At 48.1% G+C, this 27,817-nt stretch overlaps 12 protein-coding genes across 12 annotated transcripts; 6 read left to right on the top strand and 6 right to left on the bottom strand.

Annotated features, from left to right (window-relative positions):
• Window positions 1-75: 75 nt before the first annotated feature.
• Window positions 76-1,410, top strand: N7447_000944 (FAD-dependent oxidoreductase; the record flags this gene model as incomplete). The annotated part of the gene is made up of 5 exons (XM_057225220.1): window positions 76-104; window positions 165-284; window positions 341-539; window positions 603-1,006; window positions 1,104-1,410. 5 exons carry the CDS (start codon window positions 76-78, stop codon window positions 1,408-1,410), a joined length of 1,059 nt encoding a protein of 352 aa, XP_057089236.1.
• Window positions 1,411-1,637: 227 nt separating this feature from the next.
• N7447_000943 (uncharacterized protein) lies at window positions 1,638-2,681 on the bottom strand (the record flags this gene model as incomplete). The annotated part of the gene is made up of 1 exon (XM_057225219.1): window positions 1,638-2,681. The coding sequence occupies one exon, from the start codon at window positions 2,679-2,681 to the stop codon at window positions 1,638-1,640; it is 1,044 nt and encodes a 347-aa protein (XP_057089235.1).
• Window positions 2,682-3,501: 820 nt separating this feature from the next.
• Window positions 3,502-4,766, top strand: N7447_000942 (sialidase family protein; the record flags this gene model as incomplete). Its single annotated transcript, XM_057225218.1, has 3 exons — window positions 3,502-4,040; window positions 4,094-4,259; window positions 4,335-4,766. The coding sequence occupies 3 exons, from the start codon at window positions 3,502-3,504 to the stop codon at window positions 4,764-4,766; spliced, it is 1,137 nt and encodes a 378-aa protein (XP_057089234.1).
• An 843-nt stretch (window positions 4,767-5,609) lies between these two features.
• On the bottom strand, window positions 5,610-6,568 carry N7447_000941 (uncharacterized protein; the record flags this gene model as incomplete). Its single annotated transcript, XM_057225217.1, has 4 exons — window positions 5,610-5,741; window positions 5,793-5,902; window positions 5,980-6,321; window positions 6,370-6,568. The coding sequence occupies 4 exons, from the start codon at window positions 6,566-6,568 to the stop codon at window positions 5,610-5,612; spliced, it is 783 nt and encodes a 260-aa protein (XP_057089233.1).
• A 1,948-nt stretch (window positions 6,569-8,516) lies between these two features.
• Window positions 8,517-9,971, top strand: N7447_000940 (uncharacterized protein; the record flags this gene model as incomplete). The annotated part of the gene is made up of 1 exon (XM_057225216.1): window positions 8,517-9,971. One exon carries the CDS (start codon window positions 8,517-8,519, stop codon window positions 9,969-9,971), a length of 1,455 nt encoding a protein of 484 aa, XP_057089232.1.
• A 255-nt stretch (window positions 9,972-10,226) lies between these two features.
• Window positions 10,227-11,034, bottom strand: N7447_000939 (uncharacterized protein; the record flags this gene model as incomplete). The annotated part of the gene is made up of 2 exons (XM_057225215.1): window positions 10,227-10,722; window positions 11,030-11,034. 2 exons carry the CDS (start codon window positions 11,032-11,034, stop codon window positions 10,227-10,229), a joined length of 501 nt encoding a protein of 166 aa, XP_057089231.1.
• A 210-nt stretch (window positions 11,035-11,244) lies between these two features.
• On the bottom strand, window positions 11,245-13,956 carry N7447_000938 (beta-glucosidase; the record flags this gene model as incomplete). Its single annotated transcript, XM_057225214.1, has 3 exons — window positions 11,245-13,547; window positions 13,604-13,841; window positions 13,900-13,956. The coding sequence occupies 3 exons, from the start codon at window positions 13,954-13,956 to the stop codon at window positions 11,245-11,247; spliced, it is 2,598 nt and encodes an 865-aa protein (XP_057089230.1).
• Window positions 13,957-15,999: 2,043 nt separating this feature from the next.
• On the bottom strand, window positions 16,000-16,811 carry N7447_000937 (bZIP transcription factor; the record flags this gene model as incomplete). Its single annotated transcript, XM_057225213.1, has 2 exons — window positions 16,000-16,731; window positions 16,788-16,811. 2 exons carry the CDS (start codon window positions 16,809-16,811, stop codon window positions 16,000-16,002), a joined length of 756 nt encoding a protein of 251 aa, XP_057089229.1.
• A 1,413-nt stretch (window positions 16,812-18,224) lies between these two features.
• Window positions 18,225-19,067, top strand: N7447_000936 (uncharacterized protein; the record flags this gene model as incomplete). Its single annotated transcript, XM_057225212.1, has 3 exons — window positions 18,225-18,762; window positions 18,818-18,899; window positions 18,953-19,067. The coding sequence occupies 3 exons, from the start codon at window positions 18,225-18,227 to the stop codon at window positions 19,065-19,067; spliced, it is 735 nt and encodes a 244-aa protein (XP_057089228.1).
• A 595-nt stretch (window positions 19,068-19,662) lies between these two features.
• N7447_000935 (putative C6 transcription factor) lies at window positions 19,663-22,788 on the top strand (the record flags this gene model as incomplete). The annotated part of the gene is made up of 1 exon (XM_057225211.1): window positions 19,663-22,788. One exon carries the CDS (start codon window positions 19,663-19,665, stop codon window positions 22,786-22,788), a length of 3,126 nt encoding a protein of 1,041 aa, XP_057089227.1.
• A 910-nt stretch (window positions 22,789-23,698) lies between these two features.
• Window positions 23,699-25,385, bottom strand: N7447_000934 (uncharacterized protein; the record flags this gene model as incomplete). Its single annotated transcript, XM_057225210.1, has 4 exons — window positions 23,699-23,905; window positions 24,443-24,569; window positions 24,634-24,930; window positions 25,015-25,385. 4 exons carry the CDS (start codon window positions 25,383-25,385, stop codon window positions 23,699-23,701), a joined length of 1,002 nt encoding a protein of 333 aa, XP_057089226.1.
• Window positions 25,386-25,700: 315 nt separating this feature from the next.
• On the top strand, window positions 25,701-27,318 carry erg24B (uncharacterized protein; the record flags this gene model as incomplete). The annotated part of the gene is made up of 3 exons (XM_057225209.1): window positions 25,701-25,777; window positions 25,828-26,132; window positions 26,210-27,318. The coding sequence occupies 3 exons, from the start codon at window positions 25,701-25,703 to the stop codon at window positions 27,316-27,318; spliced, it is 1,491 nt and encodes a 496-aa protein (XP_057089225.1).
• Window positions 27,319-27,817: the final 499 nt, after the last annotated feature.

Genomic DNA, 27,817 nt, shown 5'->3' with positions numbered 1-27,817 from the left:
GCTCTTGGAGGTAGCAGACAAGAGGCAACTAAGGAAGTTCATTCTCACTTGGGATCAATAAAGCCACTCAAAAATATGAAAAGCGAATCTGTAGTGATCATCGGGTAAGTGAGAGCTAAAACACACGACGACTGTTTCGGAATCGTGAGGCTAATTTTTACAAGGGCCGGCGTGATCGGGCTAAATGTAGCCCTCGTTCTCGCTGAAAAGGGCTATGGCCGACACACGACCATCGTTGCAGAGCATCTTCCAGGAGACACTTCCATAAATTACACTTCACCGTGGTTCGTTAGAATTCCTGCCGCCAGTTCACATTCACAAAGTATTAACCGGAGCTCAGGGCTGGTGCCAATTTCTCAGCTATCTCTGCAAGTGACCCGAATGCATTGAGATGGGACAAGCTTGGATACATGTATCTTCTCGATCTTGCAGCCAAGGATGGAAAGAATGCGTTTGTGAAAGAAACTCCTTCGGTGGAGTATTGGGATGAGCTACCATCCCGTGAGAAGATTGAATCGATGGCGGCGTATCTCAAAGATGTGAGTTGTAGGTGACTTCCTTTACTTATTCCAGATATGCTTATCGATATTACCATTAAACAGTTCAAGGAGATTGCCACACAAGACCTGCCAGCGGGTGTCGCATTCGGCATAGAGTTCACGACAATAACACTCAATGCACCAATGCACCTTCGGTATCTGTTCCAGAAGGTTACCCAAGAATACGGAGTGCGAGTCGTTCGCCAAAAGTTGCCTCAAGTGTCGTCCGGCTATCTCAGCAAGGATACCAAGGTGGTATTCAACTGCACCGGGAATGCAGCAAAAGAGTTACCGGGAGTTCAAGACTCAAAGTGCTTTCCCACCAGAGGTCAAATTCTACTTGCAAGAGCATCCCATGTTCAACAAAACATTATGAGACATGGTAAGGACTATGAAACCTATGTGATTCCTCGTCCATACTCGAATGGAAACGTGATTCTTGGTGGATTCATGCAAAAGAATGTTGGGTAAGTAGGGTCCATTCAGCTCTTGTGAGGACAACATTAGTCTAGTGTTGTTTTCTCTTGGGTGTTCCATATGACAGTAACTGAACTGTATCGACAGAACACCAGATACCTTCGGAGAAGAGACAGAATCAATTCTATCTCGAACGACGGCTTTGCTTCCTGCTCTAAAGTCAAACGAGACTGAGATTCTTGGTGCATTTGCTGGGCTACGCCCATCTCGCGAGGGTGGTGCTCGTGTTGCCAGAGAAAATGTGCAAGTAAGCGCTGCAGGACGCCGGGGGGTTCTTGTCCATAACTATGGTGCTGGTGGAACTGGCTACCAGGCGGGATACGGAATGGCGGTTGAGGCAGTCAACGCCGTGGCCGAGGAGATCACCGCACTTGATATTCAGTCCCGTCTTTAGCTGTTGTTCCCAGTGTCCACCCTGGGTATATTTGTGCGGTGTTATGGTTTTTAAGTCTTCTTGACTAGGGAGAAGGACTGGTTTGACCTAAGCCAAGAAGTCTACGAATTGCTAGATTTAGCATGTAGAAGAAGTTTTTTTATTCATTATTCGTGTGATATCGTCGTAAGTTCCGTAACAATCATATCGCTCCTTATCCAACCCTCAGAAGTGATATAGTGATGCAATCACCGTGACTCTGCCGTGCTATTCAACCCACTTGCTTCATAGCTTGGGGGAGGACTTTCGTCGATATGCGAGTATATAACATTATCCTCATGATCACCATCATGTTGGGTCACGACAATTTTCGGTATAGGTCTCTCAGCTTCCACATGGGACAACCCTGGAAGCTCAAGGAGAGATATTACACTCGTCTTAGATGGGAGCTCTGGGATCGCAGGAGCGACCATTGAGACCTCAGATGGAGAGAAGAAAGATTCGTCCTTGCTCAAAGTGGTTGGTAGTGAGTGAAGGTGGCCAAGAACCGTCTCGAGTTTTTCATGAGAAAGAAGCATGCGGGATTCCTTTTTCAGGGCAAGTTCATAGTCACGGCGCTTCCAGATTGTGTGGGCTCGGGACCTGACTTGTCTAAACTGGTTCACAAACGCAGCTAAATCATTGGCTCCATTTTCGGCATCGGTGATGGTCGAGTCGATCCACTCAAGCTCAATCTCGCCTAGGACTGTCCTTTTGTCATCCCGCAAGTGTCTTGTCTGCTCCGCCGTGGAATTGACGAGCACGGTTGCTTCGTAAAACCCTCCTATCTGTTCCTCCGGAGATAGTGAAGAAACAGAGACAGAGACAGATTTGATTGATGGGACTTTTGTGGATGGTGATACGGGGATTGGAGATGGGTTTATTGGTTGCGAGTTGAGTATCCGTGAGTAAAACCGTGACTGTGAAAACACTTGCTCTCGGGGTTTCACATCGCTTGCTGTAGCATGCTGTTTCGTGTCTTCGATGCGAGCGGCTCGATATACTTGATCTGCTGATTGATTCCATTTTGACACCGATCGATATATTATCGATTTAGCTGACCTCTGACACCGATCCTTTGAATCATTTAACGTATCTGCTGATTTGTGCCATGTTTCCATTGTCGATTGGTGATAACGATATTTTGAATCATCCCACATTGCTGTTGAACGACCGACAAGGTTCCTTGTCGATCGCTGCAGTTTCCCTGTCAATCGGCTTTTTGGCCGGTGGGTGAGGTCGGCGGGTGCCATTTTCAGACAAATTCACTTCTGTGGAAAAGGATATTTGGATTTGGATGTCTCAGAAAAAGGTGAGATCTGACAGGCAGTTGGAATCTGAACGAGAAACGTGGAAGAAATCCAAGGTATATATGTTTCCAATATCAACTCAGCCTTACTTTGTAGGCTACACGAATCCCCGGAAATTAAAGAGGGTCTTCTCCCAATCAATCACATTTAAACATGTTGGTTGCCAGCAGATCATGGCGATGCTAGAGGGCTGTGTGCTGATAGGCAACGTATTTAGCACTGGAGTGTAGATCCACGTTCATCATTGGTCAACTTTTTGGGCGTCGCTAAATTTGGCTGTGGATGGCGGGGGCCAAACTGCCTGGGGGCTTGTGCTGACCAATTGTCATGGACTTTAATAGTTTGAATTTCAAAGTATGGTGGTCGATACGAGGTTGCCCTCCGACCACCATAGCCCCTAAGAGTCCATGCTCAGAGCTTAGATTGATTACGGGGTAATAGTATGTACTTCCTGAGGAGATACATTTCCTCTTGAAGTAGGGGTTATTCTGTAACACGTGATCGCACGTGCTCTCTCGGCAATTGATGTCATTTAAATAATATCTCCCATATTTCCCCGGATTATCTATCGTGGCCGTAATTGATGGAAATTCTAGATGGAAGACCCTCAAATTAGTCCAGAATAAGATCAATCCCGGCGGGATAACCCCGGAGCATTATATACTTTTAGAAATCAACTCTTATTTTGGACAGAATCGAGTTATAAAAGTAGCATGATGCTGGCAATCAAGATAGAATACCAGTTAGCTCCAGCATACCAGACATGAGAATTCCACAGGTTTTTGCTTTTGCTGCAGCTGTAGCTGCAGTGACAATTCCGCGCTCCAAGCACTCTTCTCCTACCCCATTCACAAATGTGACCATCTTCTCACCACCTTCCGACTACATCATTCCACGGACGCTTTACCCACGAAACGAGCAACTTCCCAACGGTGACCTTCTTGCAACATGGGAAAACTACTCCCCAGAGCCACCGGCTGTCTATTTCCCCATCTATCGCTCCAAGGACTACGGAAAGACCTGGAAGGAGATCTCCAAGGTCCATGACACTGTCAACGGATATGGCCTGCGCTATCAGCCGTTCCTCTACTCCCTTCCCGAGCGCGTCGGCTCATTTAAAAAAGGAACTCTACTTCTAGCCGGTAGTAGCATTCCGACTGACCTGTCATCCACAAACATCGATCTTTACGCGTCGCAGGACGACGGCTTAACTTGGAAGTTTGTCAGTCATATCGCTGCAGGAGGAGAAGCGGTGCCGAACAATGGACTGACTCCTGTATGGGAGCCATTCCTACTGGCCCAGTATGTTCTTCTTTCTTCTGTGCTTTGAAATAACTCGCTAACTCCCTTCACAGCAAGGGCAAGCTGATTTGTTATTACGCCGATCAGCGGGATAATGCAACTTACGGACAGGCAATAAGTCACCAGGTCTCAACTGATCTAAGGAACTGGGGACCTGTTGTACAGGATGTTGCCTATCCGACATATACCGACCGACCCGGCATGCCAGTTGTAACCAAGGTAAGCTAAACCGAAGACATCGATTCACTTGCGATTGGTTTATGCCACGCCTGGAGAGTGCTAATTTTTTTCTAGCTCCCGAACGGCCAATACTTCTATATCTATGAATATGGCTCTTTCTTCGGCACCTCAAGCTACTCGTTCCCTCTGTACTACCGTTTGTCGTCCGACCCTGAAAAGATCGCCTCCGCCCCGGACCAGCGTCTGATCGTCTCGAGTGGTACTAAGCCGACATCTTCGCCGTACGTTGTGTGGACACCTTACGGTGGCAAAAACGGCACCATAATTGTCAGCTCCGGTACACAGAGTACTTTGTTCATTAACAAGGCTCTTGGTGAAGGGGAGTGGACAGAGATCGCTTCGCCCCAAGAACACGGCTACACACGGTCTCTGCGGGTACTGTCGGGGAATGGAGGTCGTTACCTGGCTGTGCATTCTGCAGGAGTGCTACTCGGCACAAACAATCGGGTATCGGCAAGTGTGATGGATTTGAAAGAGGTATTGTAAGCTAAAGGGCATTTTGTGGCGGCGGAGGACTCATACTAGATGCTGTTAAAGTGCGATTTATAATCGTTTGATCGTTTTGAGTGATGTGACCCATTGTTGGATATGTGTATATGCTTGGCATTTGCTCGAGAAGAAATCTAGATTTTGGTGAAAGACTTCAAACGTTATAAATAGATCGACATCGAACAATTTGGCTTTCTCCTTAGCTACCATTTCCAGCGTGAAGTGTCTTTGTCGTAGTCTTCATCCTCATATCTAATTGGGGGGCCGGGTTTGGCGAGGTTGAACATCGCTAACCACACGGCACCAAACTCAACCGGACGTTTAGGCTTACCGACCTTATGGAACTGTCCGATAAAGTACCTATAGTATATCAGTATGTAAGCTCGCGTCAGATGGCATGGAAACGACATACTGTGTTTGCGTCTCCCGGTGCCAAACCAGACCTTTTGCCCTGGGCACACTAGGCCACCACCTGTTCTCGAATAGCTTGCTAAATCGTCAATAATAGTTAGACTCAAGGACCGGGAGGGAGAGAGAGAGAGAGAGAAGAACTATTGCACTTACGGAAGAGCCTTGATAAAGACTGAGCGAACTTGCTCTCTTTCGAAGCTTTCAAGACCCCAAAATGGATCTGCGCCATTAGTCTTACGATAGGACAACGACCCTGACCTGAGACTACGAAGATATATAACGCTCTATTGTAAATGATATGAGATAATCTCATGAATGACTAAATGTTCCATTATCGAGCCTAGCTACCGCCACTAAGAGCGGGGGATCACACTGCTATGCGTATGTGGAGCGTGTACATCATTGTTCTGGCAGCCCGGTAGCCGGCTGCTACGACGAAGTTGGGTACTCCCTTTTGTAGCTGGTCTGGGGGTTGAATCCCGCTGCACGGGCGAAATTTTTCACCAGCATCGAGACAATATCTTGGGCACTGTGCGCCCAGTTGTAAGACTTTTCAACCCACTAAAAAATATCATTAGTGATATTATAGCAAGTTTCACGAAGACGTCTCACCTCCCCATTTGGACGAATCCGGATAAACACCCACTCATAACTGTCCGTCGCGATTCCGTACACGGACTTGTCTCTAGTCTTGGACTGCTTTCTTGTTTCGTGGATCATCGCTATTCGTATTAACAGTAAGCCAGGTATGATAGAAATCAAAATCACTTACCCATATATGCGAGACAATGTAACATACCGCTTTTAAGCAAATGCGGTCTTTCGACTTCAAGTATAGCCATATTGGTTGCATATTCATTAGGTATGTCATACGAAAGTGAGTAGTCAATGATGCCGGAAAGTTTCACCAGTCGATTATCGCTTTTCCAATCGAATTTTATCTTGCGTTCGAATTGCAGGTGAATAGACTTTATCGTGGAGGAGACAGTAGACGAGGCAACGGAGGTAGAGAGTTTTGCAACAAACTCGCGCTTCATCTTGGCCAGAGTTGTCAAGATAATCACATTAATGCGAGATCTTATGAGCGCCTCACTTTTAGGTGAGCCTCCGGTTGCCATGTCATAGTCTGCGAGGATAGAGTCTGTATAAGTTAGTATCGCAACATATCCTTATCAATAATCAAGCTTACTTAGATGAGAAGAAAGCGAGACCTTTTCCGTCTTTCTGGGAGAAAGTTCGAACTCGGTGGGCGGACAGTGAGCGAGGTTAAAGTGATGCGGAATTTCAATCGGGTCAAGGTCGGTAATGGCGATTGTAGGCATTTCTTTTTTGCGCTTGGCATGATTTTTGAGAGGTTTACTCTTTCGAGGTTCCACGATTTGCTCCATGGCTAGAAAAAAAGTGTTCGAGTTGAAGAAAAAGAGAGTGTAGGAAAGATATAAAGGGGGATTAGATATGACAGTCGACTACCTTCCTTCAGTTACTTTGAAAGGCTTAGTACATTAGTAGTTTCCATGGATAGAGAATGTACATACTAAAGTTCGTGGAAGCAAATTTTCTTTCTTTTTTATGTGTCTTTTTGTGTGCCTTTTTGAATATCCTAATATATCGATTTCTAGACCTCTTCTTAGATTTCTTTTTTTATGTCACTTTTTAGATCCCTTTCCTCCTGTTGTAGCCAGAAGAATAAAAATGACTTCCAGGGTTTTTCATGTATAAGATGTGCGTGTGATTTCCAACAATCCGATTGTCAACCTTGGAAAGCTTCCAAGGCTCCGTGTTCTAAAAAGGGAAAGTATACGGTTGACTCATATAACGTTTGCTCTCTAAGCCTTTTTCTTCTCTCACAGAGTTCCATGATTTGTTCCTCAATTATTCTACTTTATTCGGCTTTGCTTTCTTGGTGCTCAGTTGAAAACACTCTTGACAATGATTGAAACAGCCTGTGCAATTATCAAGGCGACTAAGGGACATCAACATGTAGTGAATGCATGTGGCCTCTCACCTGCTAGGTGGTGGAATAAGAAGCAACTCAACGCAAAAAATACCTGGAACATCCCAGATAATCTCGGTGAGTTTCAGCTAATCATCTACATGTTTATATGTTGCTAACAGCTTATTAGCATGTTTATGGGACGATCTTGAGTTAATCACCGCTCGGGATGGTGTCGCACACCCATTATTCCCAATGAGAATAGAATCACTTCTCCTCGCGCTGCTCGCAGATAAGATGAAGAGTGAGCCACTTTATGCTGGCGGGGCCCTAGACTCGCCCCACTGGAGCTTTCGGAAGCGGATATTCACGTCGGAAATGAAAGACAACCGAACTGTAGCTCCAGTGGATATCATCGACTTCGTTTTGTGGTATGGCCACTGCTGGGAGCTGGAAACAAACATGATCGTTATGAAGTCTAAGAGGCCGGTGCGTCGGAGCTGGACTCTGCTTCAAAATATGTCGAGTATTCACCAGGCTCGTAAGCTAGCAAGAAGAGACGCGTCTATCTATGGTGTTTTAACTGACGGATCAAAATGGGTATTCATGCATCTCAGTAATACAAGTCGGGTGGGTGTTTACAAGATTGAGGGAAGCCGAGCCAATATGTTTACTGATACCTTCTTTAGTATACAATCAAGGTGTTCTCTTGGGACAACGAGCGAGACCGGATTATTGCCCAGGCCCGAGATATAATCGACCAGGCAGCTGCTCTTCACAGAAAGATACTGTCGCGCTCGTCCCTGCCTACACCCACTGTCCATCAATTTGGTCGCTGTCAAATTAGAGAGATGCGTGCTCCATGCAAAGGTACTGATGATGAGAGTGGCCCTGTAATTGAGGAGAGTACATATGAGACGGATATAGGACCCTTGATCTGGTAAATTGCTGGAAATTCAAGTTTGGTTCGTACGGCGGACACTTTGGCCAGTGGAAATGTTTGAAATCTGTCATAGCCTGTGATCTCTCGATAGTGAAGAAATCTTACAGTCTTTTCCTTTGCTCGCTTCCTTCAGTTTTAGACTTCCTAGTTAACTGTAACAGTTTATGCCTGAGGCACCAACTCTTTCTCGGAGTATTCCGTATTGTGTAATGTATGGGTCCAATCAACGGTATTCAACTCTCTGTCTAACTAACTAATAAATAACTAACTAACTACAGCATTGGTAGGATTAATAAATCCTCCGGTATACCGGCGTAACTGCGCCGACACTCTTTGCAACCCGATTAAACAGACCTACATTGCTGTCCAATCACATGACACCTACACCGACAGACTCCAGATCAACTGTGCTCCTGTGCTCCTCATTTCTGCCGTTGCTCAACATAGAAGGCTCGTCTACATGTCTATCGCAACATTCCCCACAGAGCTTGTATGTGATATCTGCGGCTATCTGGAGCTGCGCGACTGGATTGCGTTTCGGACCACCTGCCTTGCAGTGTACACGAAGTCGCTGGATGCTTTTGCGGAGCGATATTGCAAGAGTATCGGTTTGATCCTCACTAGTCACAGTCTTCGTCGATTGGAAGAGCTCGCAGCAAACAATAGCTTCCGAACACGAGTTCAAGAGCTATGGGTTGTACCGTCCTTGTTTGGGGGCTTTTATGAGATGGATGTTGATTCCTTCAAGGCCTGCACCACTTCGCATAGAGACAGACCGCCTAAGACTGTTGCCCAGATCAATAATCGGCACACTGAATACCAGGCTTTAGTGGCAGATCATCTCAACATCCTCGAATCCGATACTCTTAACAACGTCCTCAAGGAATGTATGGCACGCTTTGAGAATCTCACTGTCATTAGAATGCAACATAACGACTCCGACTTTTTCTGGAATTCAAATTCAATTGCAAAGGATGAATTTCGGTGCCTCGGTTGGCGTGGGGTAAAACATCAGCTCGGATTCAACCCATTTGGATTGAACCTCAGAAAACCCATACACAACCTCTGGAAGAGCAGAGCGAAGGACCACGCTATGGCTTTTTCTGCTCTCATGGAGGCAGCGGTTGCCTCGAACAGAAAACTCAAAAAGTTAGACATATGCAACGACGAACATTGTGCTCTGCCCCCTTCGGATATTACACTCAAACTCACACACAAATCCCTACTTTTCTCCCTGGAAGGATTAGAACATCTGCACCTCTGTATCTGCATTTGGGAAGTACAGTCAGATGATTCTAAACTCAGATATCTCATCGATATTCCTATAATAGTTGCACCAAGCCTCAAGGTCCTAACATTCTCCCAGTGGGACCGAAACGGTGTAATGAGCCCTCACTATTTTATCGACATCTCCCAGCGTATCAACTTCACCCAGCTAGTTGAACTCGATCTTTATTGGATTGAAATTACCTATGATACCTTCAAGGCATTTTTGCGCACTGCAATGCCGACTTTGAGGTCTCTTGCGCTACAGTCCTTGAACTTGAGGGGTGCAGCTCCAATGGACACCGATAGTGGCCATAACCTGTCAAGATGGGACTCTCTAGAGATGAATGAGGAGAGCAGTGCTGCTTGGCGACAGGTTTGGAATTTCCTCGGAGATGAATCCTCGCTACGGTCTCTTTCCTTGAAAGAACTCGGTTATCGAGGCCGTCGTCTGTATTTGCGTGATAATCTGAGCAGTCTCAGCGGGTCTCTCGAGCCGAATGGGCCGATAATTGCTGTCTTCGACGCTAAGCGAGCTGGTGTTTCCTTTAAGGAATGGGTCACTCGGCTACAGACAGGGCTGTTGCGAGGACCGCGGATATGTTATGATACCATGCCAGGGAAAGATTATACCGCACAGATGGTTTGATCTGAAATTCTCACGATTTGATACAGTACTCATAGATTTAAAGAATCTAAACTGTAAGCACAACTTTCCCTCGACCCTCAAACCTCCCGGCATAATCATAAGCCTCATACGGTCAATCCTTCCAGCAACAAACGCAAACCCTCACCACTCCCCTCAACGAAACACAACTCCCTAAGTCCATCCCTTCTCAGACGCTTCGCGCGCACCTCAACAAAATCAAAGTCCGTCGAATCAATATCAGGACGTTTCTCTCATTCACAAACCTGCCCTCCTCACCAGCTGGACACTCAAACCTCCATGCTCAGCAACCTCGGCAGCCGCAACTTCTTGGGAAAAAAACGCCCTATTCCTCCCAAAAGATCCAACCACCCACAACAATATGAGCCCCAGCACACCCAGCAAGCTGTACAAGAAAACACCCAACCCCACCCTCACCAGCAACAAACACACGCTGTTCCAACTGATAAGCATGGTGATAATTCTTGTCCTAATGACAGCGTGGTTCCGACAGCGCACGCCCGCCCAGAAGCGGAAGCGGAAGATCCGCATGCACAAAGAACGCCTTGTACGCCGTCTGCGCGCTAAGCGGTAATTCAATACCGCTGCCTCTTCACGCTCAAGACCCGCTGGTTTTTCTGCGACTTCGTCTGTTGCCACGAGCGCGTATGAAGCCCATGTTGAGGCACGGTCTGCGGGAATTATGCCCGAAGACAGCTTGAGGGAGTTGTTGAACATGGGAATTTGATTTTCACTGTGATTGGGAAATCGTGACCCTAGATTGTGTAGGGTTGACGGTATGGCTCGGGCTATATGAGCATGTCATGGATTATGGCTGTTGCTTTGACGTGGATTAGGTGTGGGGGTTAGGATGGGAAATAGGGTGATGGGGAGGGCGGTGCTGGGTGGACTCGGATTGCTTGCATTTTCAGGGTTTATCGGGGTATGGATTTGTGAGGGAGATAGGTTTGAGGGCAAGATTGAATAGATGTCTGGCTTTCATGCCCGCAGTATGGTTCTACGGATTGGCTATCGCCCGGTGGGCACAGCTGATAGATCACGACATCAGGGATCTAGTTGTATGCTTCTATGAATAGATTGAATAAGAAATAATAATGGGTTTCATTAACTATCAATGTAGTCATAGGGGCATGTCTTGAGAGAAGGGGAAAAAAACTATGTGCAAAACGCAATGCTGGCTGTACAACACCAAGAAACTAATTCATGCGGACATGTGTATCCTCTTGGTTTCATTCCAGAAAAGAAAGAAGATCATTTACTCAACCGAGGGCAAATCGGCTGAAAGAGGCAACTTTCGGGATGAGTTACCGACATACACCTTCTTTTGGGCGTCGGAGATCACCCAGTTCTGGGAGTCAACATCCCAGTTGGAGACGTCACGGCGGGTCAAAGTGGTGGTCCACTGGAGGGACTGGCCTGGGGCAACGGTGACTCGGTCAAACTGACGAAGGACCTTTGATGGCTCATCATCGCCACCCAGGGAGATGTACAACTGGGGAACCTCGTCACCAGTCACGGAGCCGGTGTTGGTGATAGTAGCGGTCACTTGGTAGAGGTCTTTAAACAGACCGGGGTTGCCGCCGGAGTTGCCGCTGGAGGGGAGAAGGTCCTGGGGAGAACCATCGGTAGCGCCTTCAGGAAGGTATTCCTTGGAATCCATGCCATAGTCAGGATCACCGGACGAGGCACGCAGGTCGGTCGAGTTTAACCATGGGTAAAGGTACTGGCGGACGCGTTTGATTTCCTCCGGGAACAAGTTATCCGAAACCTTGCCAGCTTCACCGAGAATGGGCGCTTTTTGGGTCTTTCCAATCGTCGCTTTGTATTCGTTGTATTTAGTCGAGACAAGAGGGGTGACCTTCAGGTCGGAGAAGGCAAAGTTGGTGTAGCTCAGACCGTAACCAAACTCGTAAATGGGCTCTGTGTTATCCTTGTCGAAGCGGCGGTAGTCAATGAATACACCATCCTCAAAGTTGTCCTGAGGAGCATCGGCGCCGTTGTTGGGCACTGTGAGGAGAGGAGGCCCGTAGTCCTTGCGAGTCTTACCCCAGGTGAATGGAGTCTTACCACCGGGGTTGACGCGACCATACAGTACATCCACCAGACTGCGACCGCTCTCTTGGCCTGGCAAACCAGCCCAGACAATGGCAGTAATGTTGTCATTGTCATACCAGTCGCTAATCAGAACAGCGGATGTGCTGTGGATCACGACGATAGTGTTGTTGCAGTATTGACTAGCAGTCTTAATCACCTCATCACCATTCTTCCAGAGTGTCAGGTTCTTGCGGTCACCCTCGTTGCCATCAACGTTGATGAATCCCTCGCCAGAATTGGCGTTCACGAAAACCAGGGCAACATCAGCCTGAGAGGCCAGGGCAGCCATCTCTGTGAGGGCCCAGTTATCAGTCACAGCGAAGACGTTAGTCTGTCCGTTGCTGTATTCCAGGACTTCATTTTGGATGGCTTGCTCGGGCGTAATCAGGTAAGGGAAGTTGGCAGTTCCACTACCCCAGCCCATGGCCAAAGTTCCGTTGTCACAGCCACGGTCGCTGCACCCATTGGCGCCATAAGCATTAGAGCCTGCATCCTCTCCCAAAATTCCGATAAACTTCTCATTGTGGGTAAGAGGCAGTGCATGACCCTTGTTCTTGAGCAGGACAGTGCTGTCAGAGCCAATCTTGCGAATGATCTTGGCGTGGTCACGCTGGACATTTACGCGCTCGTTGACCTTGCCCCAGCCTTCGCTGACCATGGCGTGCTCGAAGTTGTACTCATCGCGGGTCCAGGAGCTGAAGTTGGGAGGAGTGCGGAAGCGATCACGCCCAACCTTGTAGTAAGCAGCCATGATTCGGACAGCCATGTCATCGACGCGCCATTCTGGTACGGTACCGTTCAGAACGGAAATGGTCAGGTTAGTTCCCCAGTAGGAGTAAGGGCTGCCAAGTAAGACATCACCGGGCATGGACATATCCAGACCGGCCAGAGCAGACCCGACGCCGCTGTGGTGCGCACCCCAATCGCTCATCACAAAGCCCTGGAAGCCCAGCTCACCCTTGAGCAGCTTGTTGAGGGTGTAGCTGTTTGCGCAACCGTAGCTGTTGTTGATCTGATTGTAGGAGCACATGACAGAGCCAACACCAGCACGGATAGAATCCACGAAAGGCCAGAGGTACAACTCGTGCATAGTCTTGTCGTCAATGTTTGAGCTCAGACTCTGGGAGATGTTGTACCCGTAACCCTGAGCCTCGCCGGACTGACGGAAGTGCTCTTGTTCATTTGCAATGAAATGCTTAGCGCAAGCAATGACACCAGCATCCTGCATTCCCTTGATGGTTTCGGCCATCATCACACCAGTCAAAACGGGGTCAGGCGAGAACCCTTCCCAGTTACGACCGCCATCGGGGTATTTGCCCAGAGGGCCAGCAACGGGACCTAACTGCACATCCACGCCCTTGTCGCGGTGCTCCTCGCCCATTGCCATGCCACGTTGGTAGGCAAGTCGCTTGTCCCACGTCGCGGCAACATTGACACCAGAGGGGAAACCAGAGTTATAATCACCTGTTCGAGTTTCATTAGTTCACTGCGCCAATCGTATTCGGGATAGGTAATCCTACTGAAGCGTACACCCAATGGCGCATCCTGCATACACATTCCCCACATCCCAAGTCGGGGAATGCCACCGGTTTCACCAACACATCGTTCTTGCTGCCAGCCAGCACCGGTTGTCAAGTTGACTTTCTCAGCCAGTGTCAGGTTAGAGACAAAGTCGACGGCGCGTGTGTATGCATCAGACCATTCGCCCGCGCCAGTCATCCATGGGGAAGGATAGTATGGAGGAGAATGGGCCAGGGGCTGTTTTGACGCGTTTTCATTAGCAGTGATATTATTAACCGCTTTAAATTGGACTCACATTTGCATTAACCACCGAGGCTGTCAAGCCGGCCACTTCTAGCCACCCGAACTTCATTGCTGTGAAAGTGCTGTGAGAGGATTTCACAGAGACAACATTAAAAAGAGTAAAAGGTGTGAGGAAGGAACGAGTCACAAAGGGAAATACATGGATCTTAAATGTTCGGTCTCCTGCTCACAGGGGGGCTTGTAATATTGTGCATAGCGTATATGATTTACGGAGTACTCCATAAAATGAAATAAATTGAGAAAGGGATCGACATTAAAGTATCCCACTAATCACATTACATCGTCTCCCATGATCGACTATGACCAATACTCACTGGAACCCACTGATGCTCACTTTGGAGACACACTTTCACCTTGAAAGGGGAAGACACAATAGTGTATATGGCTGGTAAGGGATTCCCGAGAAACACAGGGTGAGAAGTCAACCCCCTTTCCTAAGATCACCAGAATTACACCTGGACAGCATTACCCAGCCACTCTGTCTTACATACACTATTTGGTCCCCTTGCCATCGTCTTACGTCGATTCCCTATATGAGAACGGCTATACTTCGGCATCTCACATTGCTACGCTGCCACCGTACCACCGCGCTCGTACCTCTTCCCCGCTAATTCCAATTCTCCGTTGGATATAGAAGGTCTTTGACTTTTCAGAGTTTGGCTTCTTCCTCCGGAGTATGTGGGGGTCAGCTACACTCCGCAGATACCTCACCTGATCTCCGAGGATTTAGGCAACTTCCAAGATTCTAATCTGAACTGACCACTTTCTCACAGATCATCCCTTCTCTTGCCGAATGGGGAAACCCCTTTGCATCACCGAGAGTGTGGGGAAGCAAACCTGGACTGTCTAAGTCTGTTTCTCCAAGATTGTAAATATCTAATACAAAATGTTCCATGCATTTGCGACTTTGAGAATATCCTGTGTATTGTTCTATATTGTGTTTTCCATCTACACAAATATATTGGGCTACGCCATCCGCAGCTAAGCGTTTTCGTGGAGACGGGAAGTGCGGGGCCTCCAGATGCCGACTCTTTCTGACGGTTTTGCGCAATTACTTGTTCTTGGCCAAGCGCATTCTCGGAGTATTCTTTTCGGCATCCTGCTGATATTTTTTTTTTATAACGGTGTAGTCTCACGGGTGTTGCATACACTCCGAGAAGGTTCCCCCACACTTATGCCCCGGCATCGGACCAAACCCCCATACCCCGATTTTCTCGGCTTAAACCAAACTTGCACATCTTCTCGATTGTGCATGTAAATCTTAAACTCCGACGGCTAAATATTGCTCTAAATTGAAAGTCACCGGCCTAAAGAGAGAGTAGATTCCAGTACTCTACTGCCTGTGATATGGAAAATTTTGAACGGAGAATACGCTGATCCCGGACGGGATGCACCGCCAAGCAGCCATCTTTCCATTTTTGCGGCTAATCATCGGCGTCACATCTTAATATCGCTGGGTTTCAAGGCTTCCACCGGTTGGAGATTCGGCAGTCCGAGCGTTCGCGTAGGTGTATTTGCGGGATAGTAGCGTTGTGGGCTTGTCATCTTTAAGTGGATTCAACTTTAGATGGGTGTTTCTCATTGATTGTGCAGTTATTGGCGGTCTGGGATGCTACAGAAAATATGAGACACATTTACATCATTAGCATAGCTGATGCCCTTCCTGTGGGTTATGCTCTAGCTCGCAAAACGTCGGTCTCGATTTAGACCTGCAATCGGGGAGATGTTGTCATTTCGCCGTCTGGGCGTGGGGTCTGGGGCGTGGGGTCTGGTCGGGAAAACAACCTGCACAGGCTTGGTGGTGTAGAGATGGCCCCACATCTTAGTCGGGATTTTCAGGCATAAAATCGTCCTATTGGGGGTCTGAGGCCGAAGTGCCGTGCTAAGGAGCAAAGCAGTTGTTATCGTTTGACGAAATCTGAGCCGAACTTGTTGCTCTCGAGGCTCACTGCTGCAGATGGCAAGATGACAGGGTTGTAAGTGATTCTTGGTAACGACTGTAGTCCCCGTTCCAATCCCCTTGTTCAAACTCAAAGAAAGCTGGAACTATCAAATATCCCAACTGGTTGCGGATGCCAAGTCAATGCCAAAGTCAGACATCACTGCTGATATCGTCTAGCACTTGGAAGAGAATGTGATTTTGCACTCTGCAGCCTGTGCCATTTGCACCTCCTCGGAACCCAGACCAAATTTGTCGTCGAATCTCATCAACGTCAACTCCTTTGGTGTTGTATTGATTGATCATTTCTTCTGCAATAGCACACAGCGTCGAATTGAGCACATCTTCATCAGATACCGTTTCCGGAATTTGTCTCTCGGACCGACATCCACATAAAGCTGGATCTTCCTCTTGTGAAGTTTGCTTTGGTGGTTGATCTGTTGGTTGCACCACAGTCGAGGCACATGTACTATTGACCGCTGCTGGCAGCTCAGTTGCCTCTGATTCCTCTTTGTAGACGCGAGGTACTGTCATTGATAAATTTGATCTGCCAGTATTTCGATGTGATGAGTACAGGGAATTGTTTCCCTCTGCTCGCCGAATAGCAGGGATAGCAACCTTCCGGTTGGTGTTTGCTCCAGTATCCGCTTCTTGCAGATACTGCTGGACAGAAGCACTCGAAACTCCCAGTGATCTCAGAAGAGCTTTCAAATGCTGATTTTCGGCCTCTACTTTTTGCGTTGCCAGTCGGTGTTCGATGTCTTTTTGTTGGGCTTGTTCTTTGCACACTGCTAGACGCTGCTCTAACTCATTCACGTACTCCTGCTTCCGGGCTCGACTCTTGCGCTGGTTCTCACGCACCCGTGCGAGTCGCTCCACATTCTTCTATGGTAGTTAGATGTCATGTATTGGTTGCAATTACTTAAACGGATGTGACTGACCTTCTGGTCTTTCGTTAAATCCATCAGTTGCTGACCCAGGGGTGCGGGACATGGCCGGGTTCCTTATCAGTCTGACTTTTCATATATAGCGCTTATCGGAGTGAGTGGGTGTATGACAGGTGTAGTGGCAGGCAGTCTGACATTGCCTCCTTTGAATTTCAAGTTCGGAGAAATGATGCATCATTGTTGCCTGATTTTTATGGCAGTTATTTACGGTCACGTGGACTTTGCTTTACAGCTGAATCAAGTAGCATTACAATTTGGTTTCTTACATAGCGAGTGGCGGGTCGTTGCTATCTCGCTGAACGATCGGGAGCGGTCTTCTTCCACAGGCCGTATTTTTGATGCTGATATCCACGGTCTATGCGAATAAGTCATTATTCCAGCATAGAATGCTGCGACTTAGGGGGCCGCGTTGCGCACGCTATGGAGCGAGGGTAGATCCAGGAGACCGAACAGACTGTACAGTAAATCAAGGGAGTCGCCCAAATGGGCCCATCCTGTTCTCGTTTAGGAACAGAGATTTATCTACATAGGAAAGATGAAAAAGCGTGGTGTTTGGGATTGGGGAGCTTCGCTCTTGGAGCTAGACTCCATACAAAGTGGGTCCACTCGTTTCGGGCCGAAATTGGGGTTGAGATCGAAATGTAGAGTATCATGGGTTATACTACACTCTGAACTAACTATATTTTTCAATACCATATGAACTATAGAAATATTTGATATGTATTCAATATAATATTGTTGGCCTTGGACTCCCGGAACGCTCTCTCCGAATCCCGACAAGACTGCATCATGGATCCAAGTAGCCGATCCACAAGCATCAAAGTGCATCTCTCGTCTTTTGGACGATCAAGTTTACCCAATTCGAGTACAAATTCGATTACGCGACTATTCTCGGACCACGCATTATCATTGCCCCGATGCCCTTACTACGAAGGTTTACCTAGAAAGCAATAACGGCGGTGGTAAGATTAGCGACGTAGTTCCCCGGAGCCAGAACGAATGTGATATAGCTATACATTGTAGCCTCAGGAAGTTATCTATACTGTACGAGGTATCACAAAAGAGAAATGCCATTTAAGAGGTAACTACAGAATTCATAAGTACCAAGTAGCTGATTAATTAAATCTTCGCAGGAACTATGTTCCGATTTGGTATAGCAGGCAGAATACTATGTAGAGTTTGGCCACTAAGTCATTAAGGCCCAAATTGAGGGGATTCACGTAATTTACGGGACAGTCAGTTTTCCAACCAAAGCGAGAGAGGCAAATAGCCCTCGGATGCCCGCAAACGATCACCCCTCAACGTCATTGGCCGTCAGTCGCGCCTGAGCTATATTCTTTCCTGTGTGGTTCCTACATTTCCCCTCTCACGGTAAATATTATTAAAATTGCATTTGACTCTCTCTCACATTACCCTGCAACCCCTTCCATCATGGTCTCCACGCGACACCATCCCAGCGAATTCCCCTCGCCTGGGGCCGGGAAAGAGCTGTCCAAGCTACCTCCAGCTACCACCAACGCCAATTCGCGCAAGTGGACCCATACACCTGCCGCTGCGCTGACAATCTGGCTCGTTGTTTCAGTTCCCTTAGTTATATGGGACACAGGCTATGTCTTGTTGCGACCGCATACCATGCCCGGTGGGAGTCTACACTCTCCGATCTGGACACCCTATGCGCTGTACGGAAAGGTCGATTATATCTACGGCTGGCCCGCCTTCAATGCACGCAATGGCTTCACCGCCGCGCAGACTATCATGAATGTTTTCGAGACCATCGGTTACATATCATACCTCTGGATTGTCTACCACTATGGATCGACGGTTAGAAGAGCCGGGTTGCAGAAGATCTCTAAGGGATTCACCTGGTTTCTGACGGGAGACAAGGTAGTCGCTGGGCGCATTGGTGCGATCGCGCTTCTGATCGCATATACTGCTTCTGTCATGACCCTAAGCAAGACTATCCTTTACTGTGAGCTGCATGCATTGTCTGAGCTTTGTGTATTTGATTCTAACACGAGAAATAGGGCTCAACGAGATCTTCTCCGGCTTCGAGAACGTTGGTCACAACAAACCGCTCACTCTCTTCCTCTGCTGGATCCTCCCTAAGTGAGTTCTGCCTAGTACATGTTCACACGACATATAGAACTGATTTTACTTAGTGGGTTGTGGCTCGTGTTCCCCAGCTACAATATCTATATTCTCGGCGGCGAGATTTTGAACTCGCTTGAGCTCGCAACACCGCGCCACAAGGTTGGACGCCCGAAATCCACCTAGAATCAGTCGCGCGAACTATGGAATAGCCTGCGTACAGAAATGCGACACGTGCAATGATGATAACGAGCGTACTTGAGAAAAATCGCATCGCTTCGGCCTATCTATCGGTAGGTGGCATTTAAAGATGACTAGTATAAGGCGGGGGAAAAGGATCTGTTTCTGTAATGCACTCGACATGATCAATGAATATCATATTATTGGCCACTCAGACTAAGGATTCCTCTGACATGTAGCCACATGCTAGTCCTAGTCTTTTGTCAAACTTCCGATGTGCCAGCCCAGATGCCAATCCGGCTGTCCTACGTGTTCGGGTCCGTTTTGGGAGGATCGTATGTACTACGAGTATATCCATGAAGGTATTATGAGTGATATGGCACGGGGGAGGGTGAGGTTGTAAATATATTCCTAGTCCTAGAATTAGTATATGGGAATAGTATAGGAGCTTGGGGAGGGGTGTATAGGGTTGGGACAAAGCCTCCAGATATGTAAACTCGAATCGAATGTGTATTTTCTTCTGCTTCAATAGTTTACCTTTAAACTACAGCAGACTTCCAGTATAGATTGTGGTCGAGTCTACGTAATATCGGCGCCGCCAATGGCTGAATTATTTGCCAAGCCGCCATTCGCCGCTGAACCTTTCCCCATATTCGGGGGCCTGCACTTTATTTTCTCCTCAATCCAGACTCTTGTTAGCTCCTCTCGCTTTCTTGCTTTCTTGCTTCCTTGCTCTCTAAATTCCACTCTAAATCTAACTCCCCCGCAACGAACTCGCCCTCCATCTCGGAAGCGCCTTCTTTCGTTCCCGACCGTGCCGAAGGATGCTTCGGGCCTGGGTCCTGGGGTATCTGCACCCGTCATGATTCAACCCGATTCCGACAAATCGCCCTCGAAACCCCCTGGTATCAGCTTTGGTCTAGGCCAGGAGGAGGCAGCAGCAGCTCTTGACGACTTCGATACGCAAAGCCATGCGAGTTCCCGTCCCGGTAGCACACAAACCGCGGACCCCGCGCTAGGCCCGGACAACGGCACACTACACCAACGAGACAACAGCAACGGCCCGTCCAATTTTGATTCTCTAAACGACGACGATAAACCAGCTTGGAGCGAGATGAAGACCAAGGCCGGGAAGGAGCGGAAGCGCCTGCCGCTGGCATGCATCGCATGCCGCCGCAAGAAAATCCGCTGCTCGGGCGAAAAGCCTGCCTGCAAACATTGTACGCGCTCGAGGATTCCATGTGTGTATAAAGTTACTACACGGAAGGCAGCGCCGCGCACGGATTATATGGCTATGTTGGACAAGCGACTGAAGAGGATGGAAGATCGCGTCATCAAGACAATACCCAAGGAAGAGACGAGGGATATGGTCTCTATTGGGAGATCGGTTGTCAAGCCTTCCGCTTCAGTTCAGCCCTCAAAAGCACAGAAGAAACGAAGCGCGGAAGAGGCATTTGTGGCAGAGATGGAGGAATGGACTCGTGGGGATGCCCGTCCACCACACGAGACGTTCCCAATGAATCGTGAGATCAAACCCACCGATGGGACTGGCCTTCTCACCGAGGGTGCCGAGTTTTTACCATCATTGGAGATTCAGGAGCATCTTGCGGAGGTGTTCTTTGATTGTGTCTATGGACAGTCATACCTCTTATTACACAAACCCAGCTTTATGCGACGGCTTAAAGCTGGCACAATTCCCCCCGTCCTGATTCTTGCTGTCTGTGCTGTATCTTCGCGATTTTCCACACACCCTCAGCTCAATTCGGATCCACCGTTCTTACGTGGAGAAAACTGGGCTAATCCCGCTGCGGCCATCGCTCTGAGCCGGCACGACGAGCCAAACATTACCATCCTTACAGTCTTCCTACTTCTTGGTCTTCATGAGTTTGGAACCTGTCACGGTGGACGAAGTTGGTCTTATGGTGGTCAGGCATTACGGATGGCATACGCGTTGCAGCTCCATCAGGAGCTTGATCAGGATCCAGTACTCAGTCAGAAGAATGGCAACGGCTCACAATTGAGCTTCACTGATCAAGAAATTCGGCGCCGCACCATGTGGGCATGTTTCTTGATGGATCGGTACAACTCTTCCGGAAGTCAACGGCCGCCTATTGGGAATGAAAAATTCTTACAAATACAGCTTCCTATCAAGGAAACTCACTTCCAGATGGAGATACCCGGCCCAACAGAAGATCTTGACGGCGATATTCTTAATCCTGTACCTGAAGATGCGGGCCAATTATCTAATGCGAAAGAAAACATGGGCGTTTCCGCGTACATTATCCGCGCTATCGTCTTGTGGGGGCGCATTGTTGACTACCTGAATCTGGGTGGAAAGAGAAAGGACTCACATCCACTTTGGCATCCAGAGTCAGGGTACATGCAGCTTAAACGGCAGATTGAGGAATTCTCTGCATCTCTTCCGGAACCTTTGACCTTCACATACGAAAATCTTCAAATCCATGCATCGGAGAAGATTGCTAATCAGTTCATTTTCCTCCACATCATCACACATCAAAACATGCTGTTTCTCAACCAGTTCGCCATTCCCTTGTCTCCGGGGGGGCGTCCACCGAGAAATATGCCCAAGTCGTTCCTCAGTAATGCAGGCCGAGCCGCAGTGGAAGCAGCGCATCACATTTCAGTACTTTTTGATCGAGCTTCAGCCTATCCGCTCACTGTTCCTTTTGCTGGGTACTGCGCTTATTCGGCAAGTACAGTCCATATCTGGGGGATCTTCTCGAAGAACGTCCAGCTAGAGGCGCGCTCAAAAGAGAACCTCCGGCATACCTACCGCTATCTCAATAAAATGAAAAAGTACTGGGGAATGTTCCACTATATGGTTGAGAGTGCCAAAGATCGGTACCGGCTATTCGCTGATGCAGCTATCAAGGGCTCTGTGCCAACTGATGGCGCATCGCTGGCACCAATGTTCCAATATGGTGACTGGTTCGACAAGTATCCCCATGGAGTGTCAAGAGTGCATTGGGAGGGCCCCGATACTCGACACAAAGAAACGGGCGAAGACGCAGTCATGGGCCAGAAACCCGACCTCCAGAGCGTGGAGGATTTCTTTGCCGGCCTTTCCCCCACTTCACAGCCAGGTCAACTCCGCAAATCTCGACCTCGCAAGAACAGCAAACTAGCAAATGGAGCCCCAGGCATGGAGCAGACTTCACCGCAGTCAATGATGGAAGTGACCATGGGAAACACGTCAGGTGACCCAGACAGTACATTCCCACAGCCATCCATGTTCCAGCAATCCCGGCCAATGTCCTTCGGTCAACCACCATTCGATTTTAGTATCCCACCGGACCAATTACCGCAACTAGACCGGCAATTTGTCTACGGTTCATTTACTGACTTCGACCCCACTTCATTCGTTCCAAACAATCCTCCTATCCCACCGCTCAACGGCGTCGAACCTCAAAATCCAGATCAAACATTGTTCACCGGCCATATGGACCCAAGCGCCCCTGCTGGGATGGGCGAGTTCTATCAGCCCAGCGCATGGTTCCTGCCCTTCAATCTTGACCCTGTTGGCGGGGGAAACCCACCATCACAAGCTCCGCCCCCGGCTCCCATGTCTGGGGGAAGCAATGGTGACAGCACACCGTCTGGCCTCCCTTCTGTAGATATATCTGGCTTTGGAGGTGCCGGTGGCATGCCTTTAAGCGCATATGATCTTGGTTTAACTAGCTCAGATATGAAACGCCCGCGGCCGTGATCAGGTCGGGTATTATTCACCGGCTAATGCTTTCCCAATGACTGCTACGTGGTGTCTGAGTTTTCTTTACAATGATTGCGAACGGCTGGAGTCGGACTTTTGGGGCTGGGGTCTGTTACTTTTCGTGCTACTGTTTATATTGTAAGCCCATTTGTGTTGATTTGTGTAAATAGTATTGTCTCGTCTCCGACATGTATACCCTTTCTTTTTGGGCAGAGTTTACAAAATATCCATATGTAATTGATTTTCTTGGTCAAACATCGCAACTTCGTAAAAGATTCTGATCTAAGAAAAAAAAAATCAATTGACATATCTTTATCCCATAAATATTAAGCAGATGAAATCTGCCAAAAAAAAAAAGAAATTGTTGTGCATCATCCGTGAATCGAACACGGGCCTCGTCGATGGCAACGACGAATTCTACCACTAGACCAATGATGCTAGTTGTATGGTTTGCCCTGCATTATGGGAATTATGTTTGCCCAATGGCGCGTAGATGGCATTTGAGTCGTGCAGAATCCCTCTAGAGGATCGATTATCTTCCTAATTGAAGTTGGTAGGTGTAATACGAGTTAGGTTACAACTTAGATCTAATCCTGATCGCATCTTGACTCGCTGTATGTCGATCCAAATGAATAGAGATGGTGTGTGGTCCCAGCTGTGGATATATATCTAGCTGGGGTATGTGAACAGCCACGAGATATGTTCGTGAATACCACGGGGGAAAACATTGTATCACAGATAACTAGACAAGGAGAAAAGCACCGGGGTTTATTATTTGAGCAATTTGTCAAACAAAAATGGCCATATCTGCCACTAAACGAAAAGGAATGTTGGGAAAGGGTATGGAAAACACAAGTCGCTATAAGACAAGGGCAACCAGAGCAAAGAAGGCGAAGGCAACTATCAGCTAGTCATCCCACTCTTCATCCAGTTGATCTATGAGCCTGTTCTCGGCATCCACGTCACGCCCCTGACCGCGTCCTCCTCGTCCTCCGATGGCGCCGATGAAACCGCCGCGGCCATTGGAATCCGCACGGGTGTAGCCATTACTCGCGGGGGATCCCTTGCAGCGGAGGAGATTCCCCAGCGAGGAAAATATAATCACGAACATGTCCTGTTGCGCAGAAAGAAAGGAATTGTCAGCGTCATGCTCCAAACAATGAGGCTCGCAACCGCAATCGATTTAGGTACATGCAGTAAAACATGCAGTCCATCTAATGAGACAAGAGGAGTAGTGACTATGCAGGAACTGTCTCCTATCAAGGAGTCCCGAAGATGAGAAAGGATAGGTCCACTGACAAGGATCCAAGGGACAGCCCATTACATAAGTCAAGACATTTTGTCAAACATATGAAAATGTACACGCCGTAATCAACACAGGCGGTCAAAGACCCAAAGAATCAAGATCAAAGGAAAGAACATGCAAGAAAACAATGATCTATGTCGGACAAGGAACAAGGAAATGAATGGAACAGGCTAACCGCAACCGTATTCCCCGAAGTGATTGGTCTCCAGACCAGCTAGAGCAAGTTCAATCCATCCTTGAAACAGGTAGTCCTGCCGCATTTGAATCCCGGAACTTATGTGACACGAACTTGCCATATCTGAATCCGCGACGAGGCCAACATGGGATCAATGCTAGGATACTTACTTTAACAAAGTCGAGAACCCCAGCCCACAGGCTGAAGTTCGGACACTGGCGCCAGCCACGTTGATGCATGACCGTTCGCTGGTAGGCGCAGCCACCAATCAGATATACGGCGATGGCGATCAGCATACTAGAGGACAAGGTCAATATGGATTATATGGGTCTTTCCTCAAGAGACAGAGAAGTTTACTCACATCACACCGAATACACCGCCGGGTCCCAAACCGCCAGCGTTGGGGTCCGCGGCGATTCCACCACATGCCGCCGAGCTGCGGACTTCGAAAAAGTAGGCGCATTCATCCATGGAGCCCACAAAGGAAGTTGTGGCGAAATTTGGCGCAGCGTCGCGGTCACAAAGGAAAGACATGATGGTCGACTTTGTGCGTGTAGAGACATTGGAACTGCCCATGTTATAGTCCGGACAAGGCGAGCCATTGGTATAATTGAGGACGAGTTTGCGGCCGCGGAAGAAAGGTTCGGATGCTTGTTGTCTGTATATGACCGAGAACCATTAGCACAATAATCAGTGAGTGAAACCAACTAGCACGACCAGTTGGGATGGAGATCTGCCATACCCTATGGAATATACTTTATTATCCCGCTCGTAATATGCACTGACGTTATTCCACCGCGACGACTCTATCCCGACCACGTCCGTCACGTTCTCAATGACCGGAGCGCAGATGTTAATTGTGAAATTAGCTGGGTAGTCGTGACCCCTGGCATACCAGCTGTCTTCCCGCGCATCTTTCAGGAGTTTCTTGCCGTCCTTCATTTCGGGCGGGGATAATGAGATCGCATTGAGGTCAAAGTACAACCCTGTGGTCGGGGAGCGGGCAACACATGGAGCGTCATCTTTCAAATGAGTAGAAGATGATGCACTAGATAGTCCGAGGATCGAGGATAGAAGGAAGATAGAGTAATGAGCGGAGCTGGTGAGCTTCATGGTGGGCTATATTGAGGTCAAGCCAGCATAGAAAAAGAAATGGGATAAGGAGAGTCTAGAGAAAAAGAATATCTGCAAAATGATAGAAATGACCTTTATAAATGATAGGTGTATAAGTGTACGTTCAGGTACTCCAGGTGCTCCAGGTACTGATGGAGAGTGGCTTACGTAGCATCACTGCAGCTGTGATTGGCGATGCGGAGCAAATCTGCGGACATCCGCTATCCGACATCGTACGCGACTTTAGTTCTCTTATTTAGGGATCTCTCCCCCCAGATTCCTGGATTATTTCTCTATCCATTGCATTACTTCAATATGTCTACCAAAAAGGACTCCAAAAAAATACCCGTGCAGCCAGTGCCAGAGAAACGTGGCTATGAGTTTTGTGGACCGTATGTTTTCCCCCTTCAATTAAACCAAGCTGGGCTGACATTTGCAATAGAATAGGTGCTTTCGCTATCATTTTTGGATTGCCGACCCTGATCTACCTCTTTACCTTTGTCTGCAACGATATCTCTGGTTGCCCCGCGCCATCGCTGTTGAACCCCTCAACTTTGTCGCTCGAGAAATTAAAGCATGAAGTGGGTTGGCCGGAGGAGGGAATTACGGCGCTTTATGATACCAATGTTACACTGTGGACCCTGAGCTACTATGCACTCAGCTTGTTCTTGCAGGTTTTTCTTCCCGGTCAGGAGGCAGAGGGTGTTATGTTGGCTTGCGGAGGGCGGCTGAAGTACAAATTCAATGGTATGGCAATGGCAATGTTTTTTCTTGCACATCGCATTCAAACAAGATACTTTTTTCTAACTCGGTTCATTTTGTAGCATTCTCCTCTGCCATCATCATCCTCTCTGGCCTTGCTGGAGGCACTTATCTCTACGGAGCCGATTTTGTGGTGTGGACATTCCTATGGGACAACTATGTTCAGGTCATTACAGCAAACTTGTTGATCTCTACTCTTATTGCGCTATTTGTCTACGTGAAGAGCTTCACAGTTCCAGCCCCCGGACAGGCAAATCCAGACCTGCGAGAGCTGGCACCTGGCGGCCATACGGGCAACATGCTCTACGACTTCTTCATTGGCCGTGAACTCAACCCTCGTGTTCGCCTGCCCATTCCATTTGTCAGCGAGGCATCGCGCACCATCGATATCAGTGTGTTCATGGAGATGAGACCGGGCTTGCTTGGATGGACAATTCTGAACCTGTCCAATGTGGCCCACCAGTACCGAACCTATGGCTACATCACTGATTCGATCGTGTTGGTCACCGTTTTCCAGGCATTCTACATCCTGGATGGGCTGTACATGGAGCCAGCACTCATGACCACCATGGATGTAATTATGGACGGATTTGGATTCATGTTGTCTTTCGGCGATGTGGTTTGGGTGCCCCACTTGTACAGCATTCAGACCCGGTATCTCTCTGTCTTCCCTTACGAGCTTGGATTGAGCGGTATGGCCGTTGTTCTGGGTATCACAGCCGTTGGATATTCAATCTTCCGCGGCGCCAATAACCAGAAGAACCGTTTCCGCACGAATCCTAACGACCCTCGCGTGAAGAACATCAAGTATATCGAAACTGCCTCTGGATCCAAACTGATGGTCTCCGGTTGGTGGGGTCTGGCGCGTCACATCAACTACCTGGGTGACTGGACCATGTCGTGGGCATACTGCCTACCGACTGGTGTTGCGGGATATGTTCTCATCGAGACCATCAACCCAGCTAGTGGTGCTGTCCAGAAGCAAGCCGTACAGACCCCGGAAGTCCGTGGCTGGGGTATGATCATCACGTACTTCTACATGCTCTACTTTGGTGTTTTGTTGATCCACCGTGAGATGCGTGATGAGGAGAAGTGCGAGAAGAAGTATGGCGCTGACTGGAAGCGTTATACCTCCATCGTCCGCAGCCGCATCATCCCTGGGATCTACTGAGAGATCCTAAAAACCTTTTTTCTTTTACAGGCCTGTGGATTTTACCTTATGTACATTAATTATCTTTAATATTTCGGCGAAAACTTTATGATAGGCTTGCACTCTTTGGATTACAATCTTCCCAAGTTGTCGCAGTAGAATTTGACAAAACGAGATAGCAAAATATTTCACCTAGAGACCCTTCTTACATATACTAATTCCCTATACCCAACCAGTAATTTGGCCCATGCCATTTATCATGCCCCATACCAAAAACCAGGAGCTGTGAGGTGTATCAGTACTCATCAATCATAGAATGATGAGGCTGGGGACCAGAAAGCAAGGAGGAAGGAAATAGGGCAAGAAGGGGAAGGAGATCTAAACCAAAGCTGGGCAGAATTCCGAGACTTCTCAGTGTTGACATTATGGACCCATGGAGCTCTGCCCGTTTGATTGATTGGGCGGTTCGTTTGGTATGTAGTCTCACGTCCTATATTAATCTTCATCGAGCAATCTTCCA

This window comes from Penicillium robsamsonii (assembly GCF_028829455.1).
Source record: "Penicillium robsamsonii strain IBT 29466 chromosome Unknown utg000001l_segment0_segment0, whole genome shotgun sequence".
Lineage (NCBI taxonomy): Eukaryota > Fungi > Ascomycota > Eurotiomycetes > Eurotiales > Aspergillaceae > Penicillium > Penicillium robsamsonii.
This window is presented reverse-complemented; position numbering and strand designations above follow the sequence as displayed.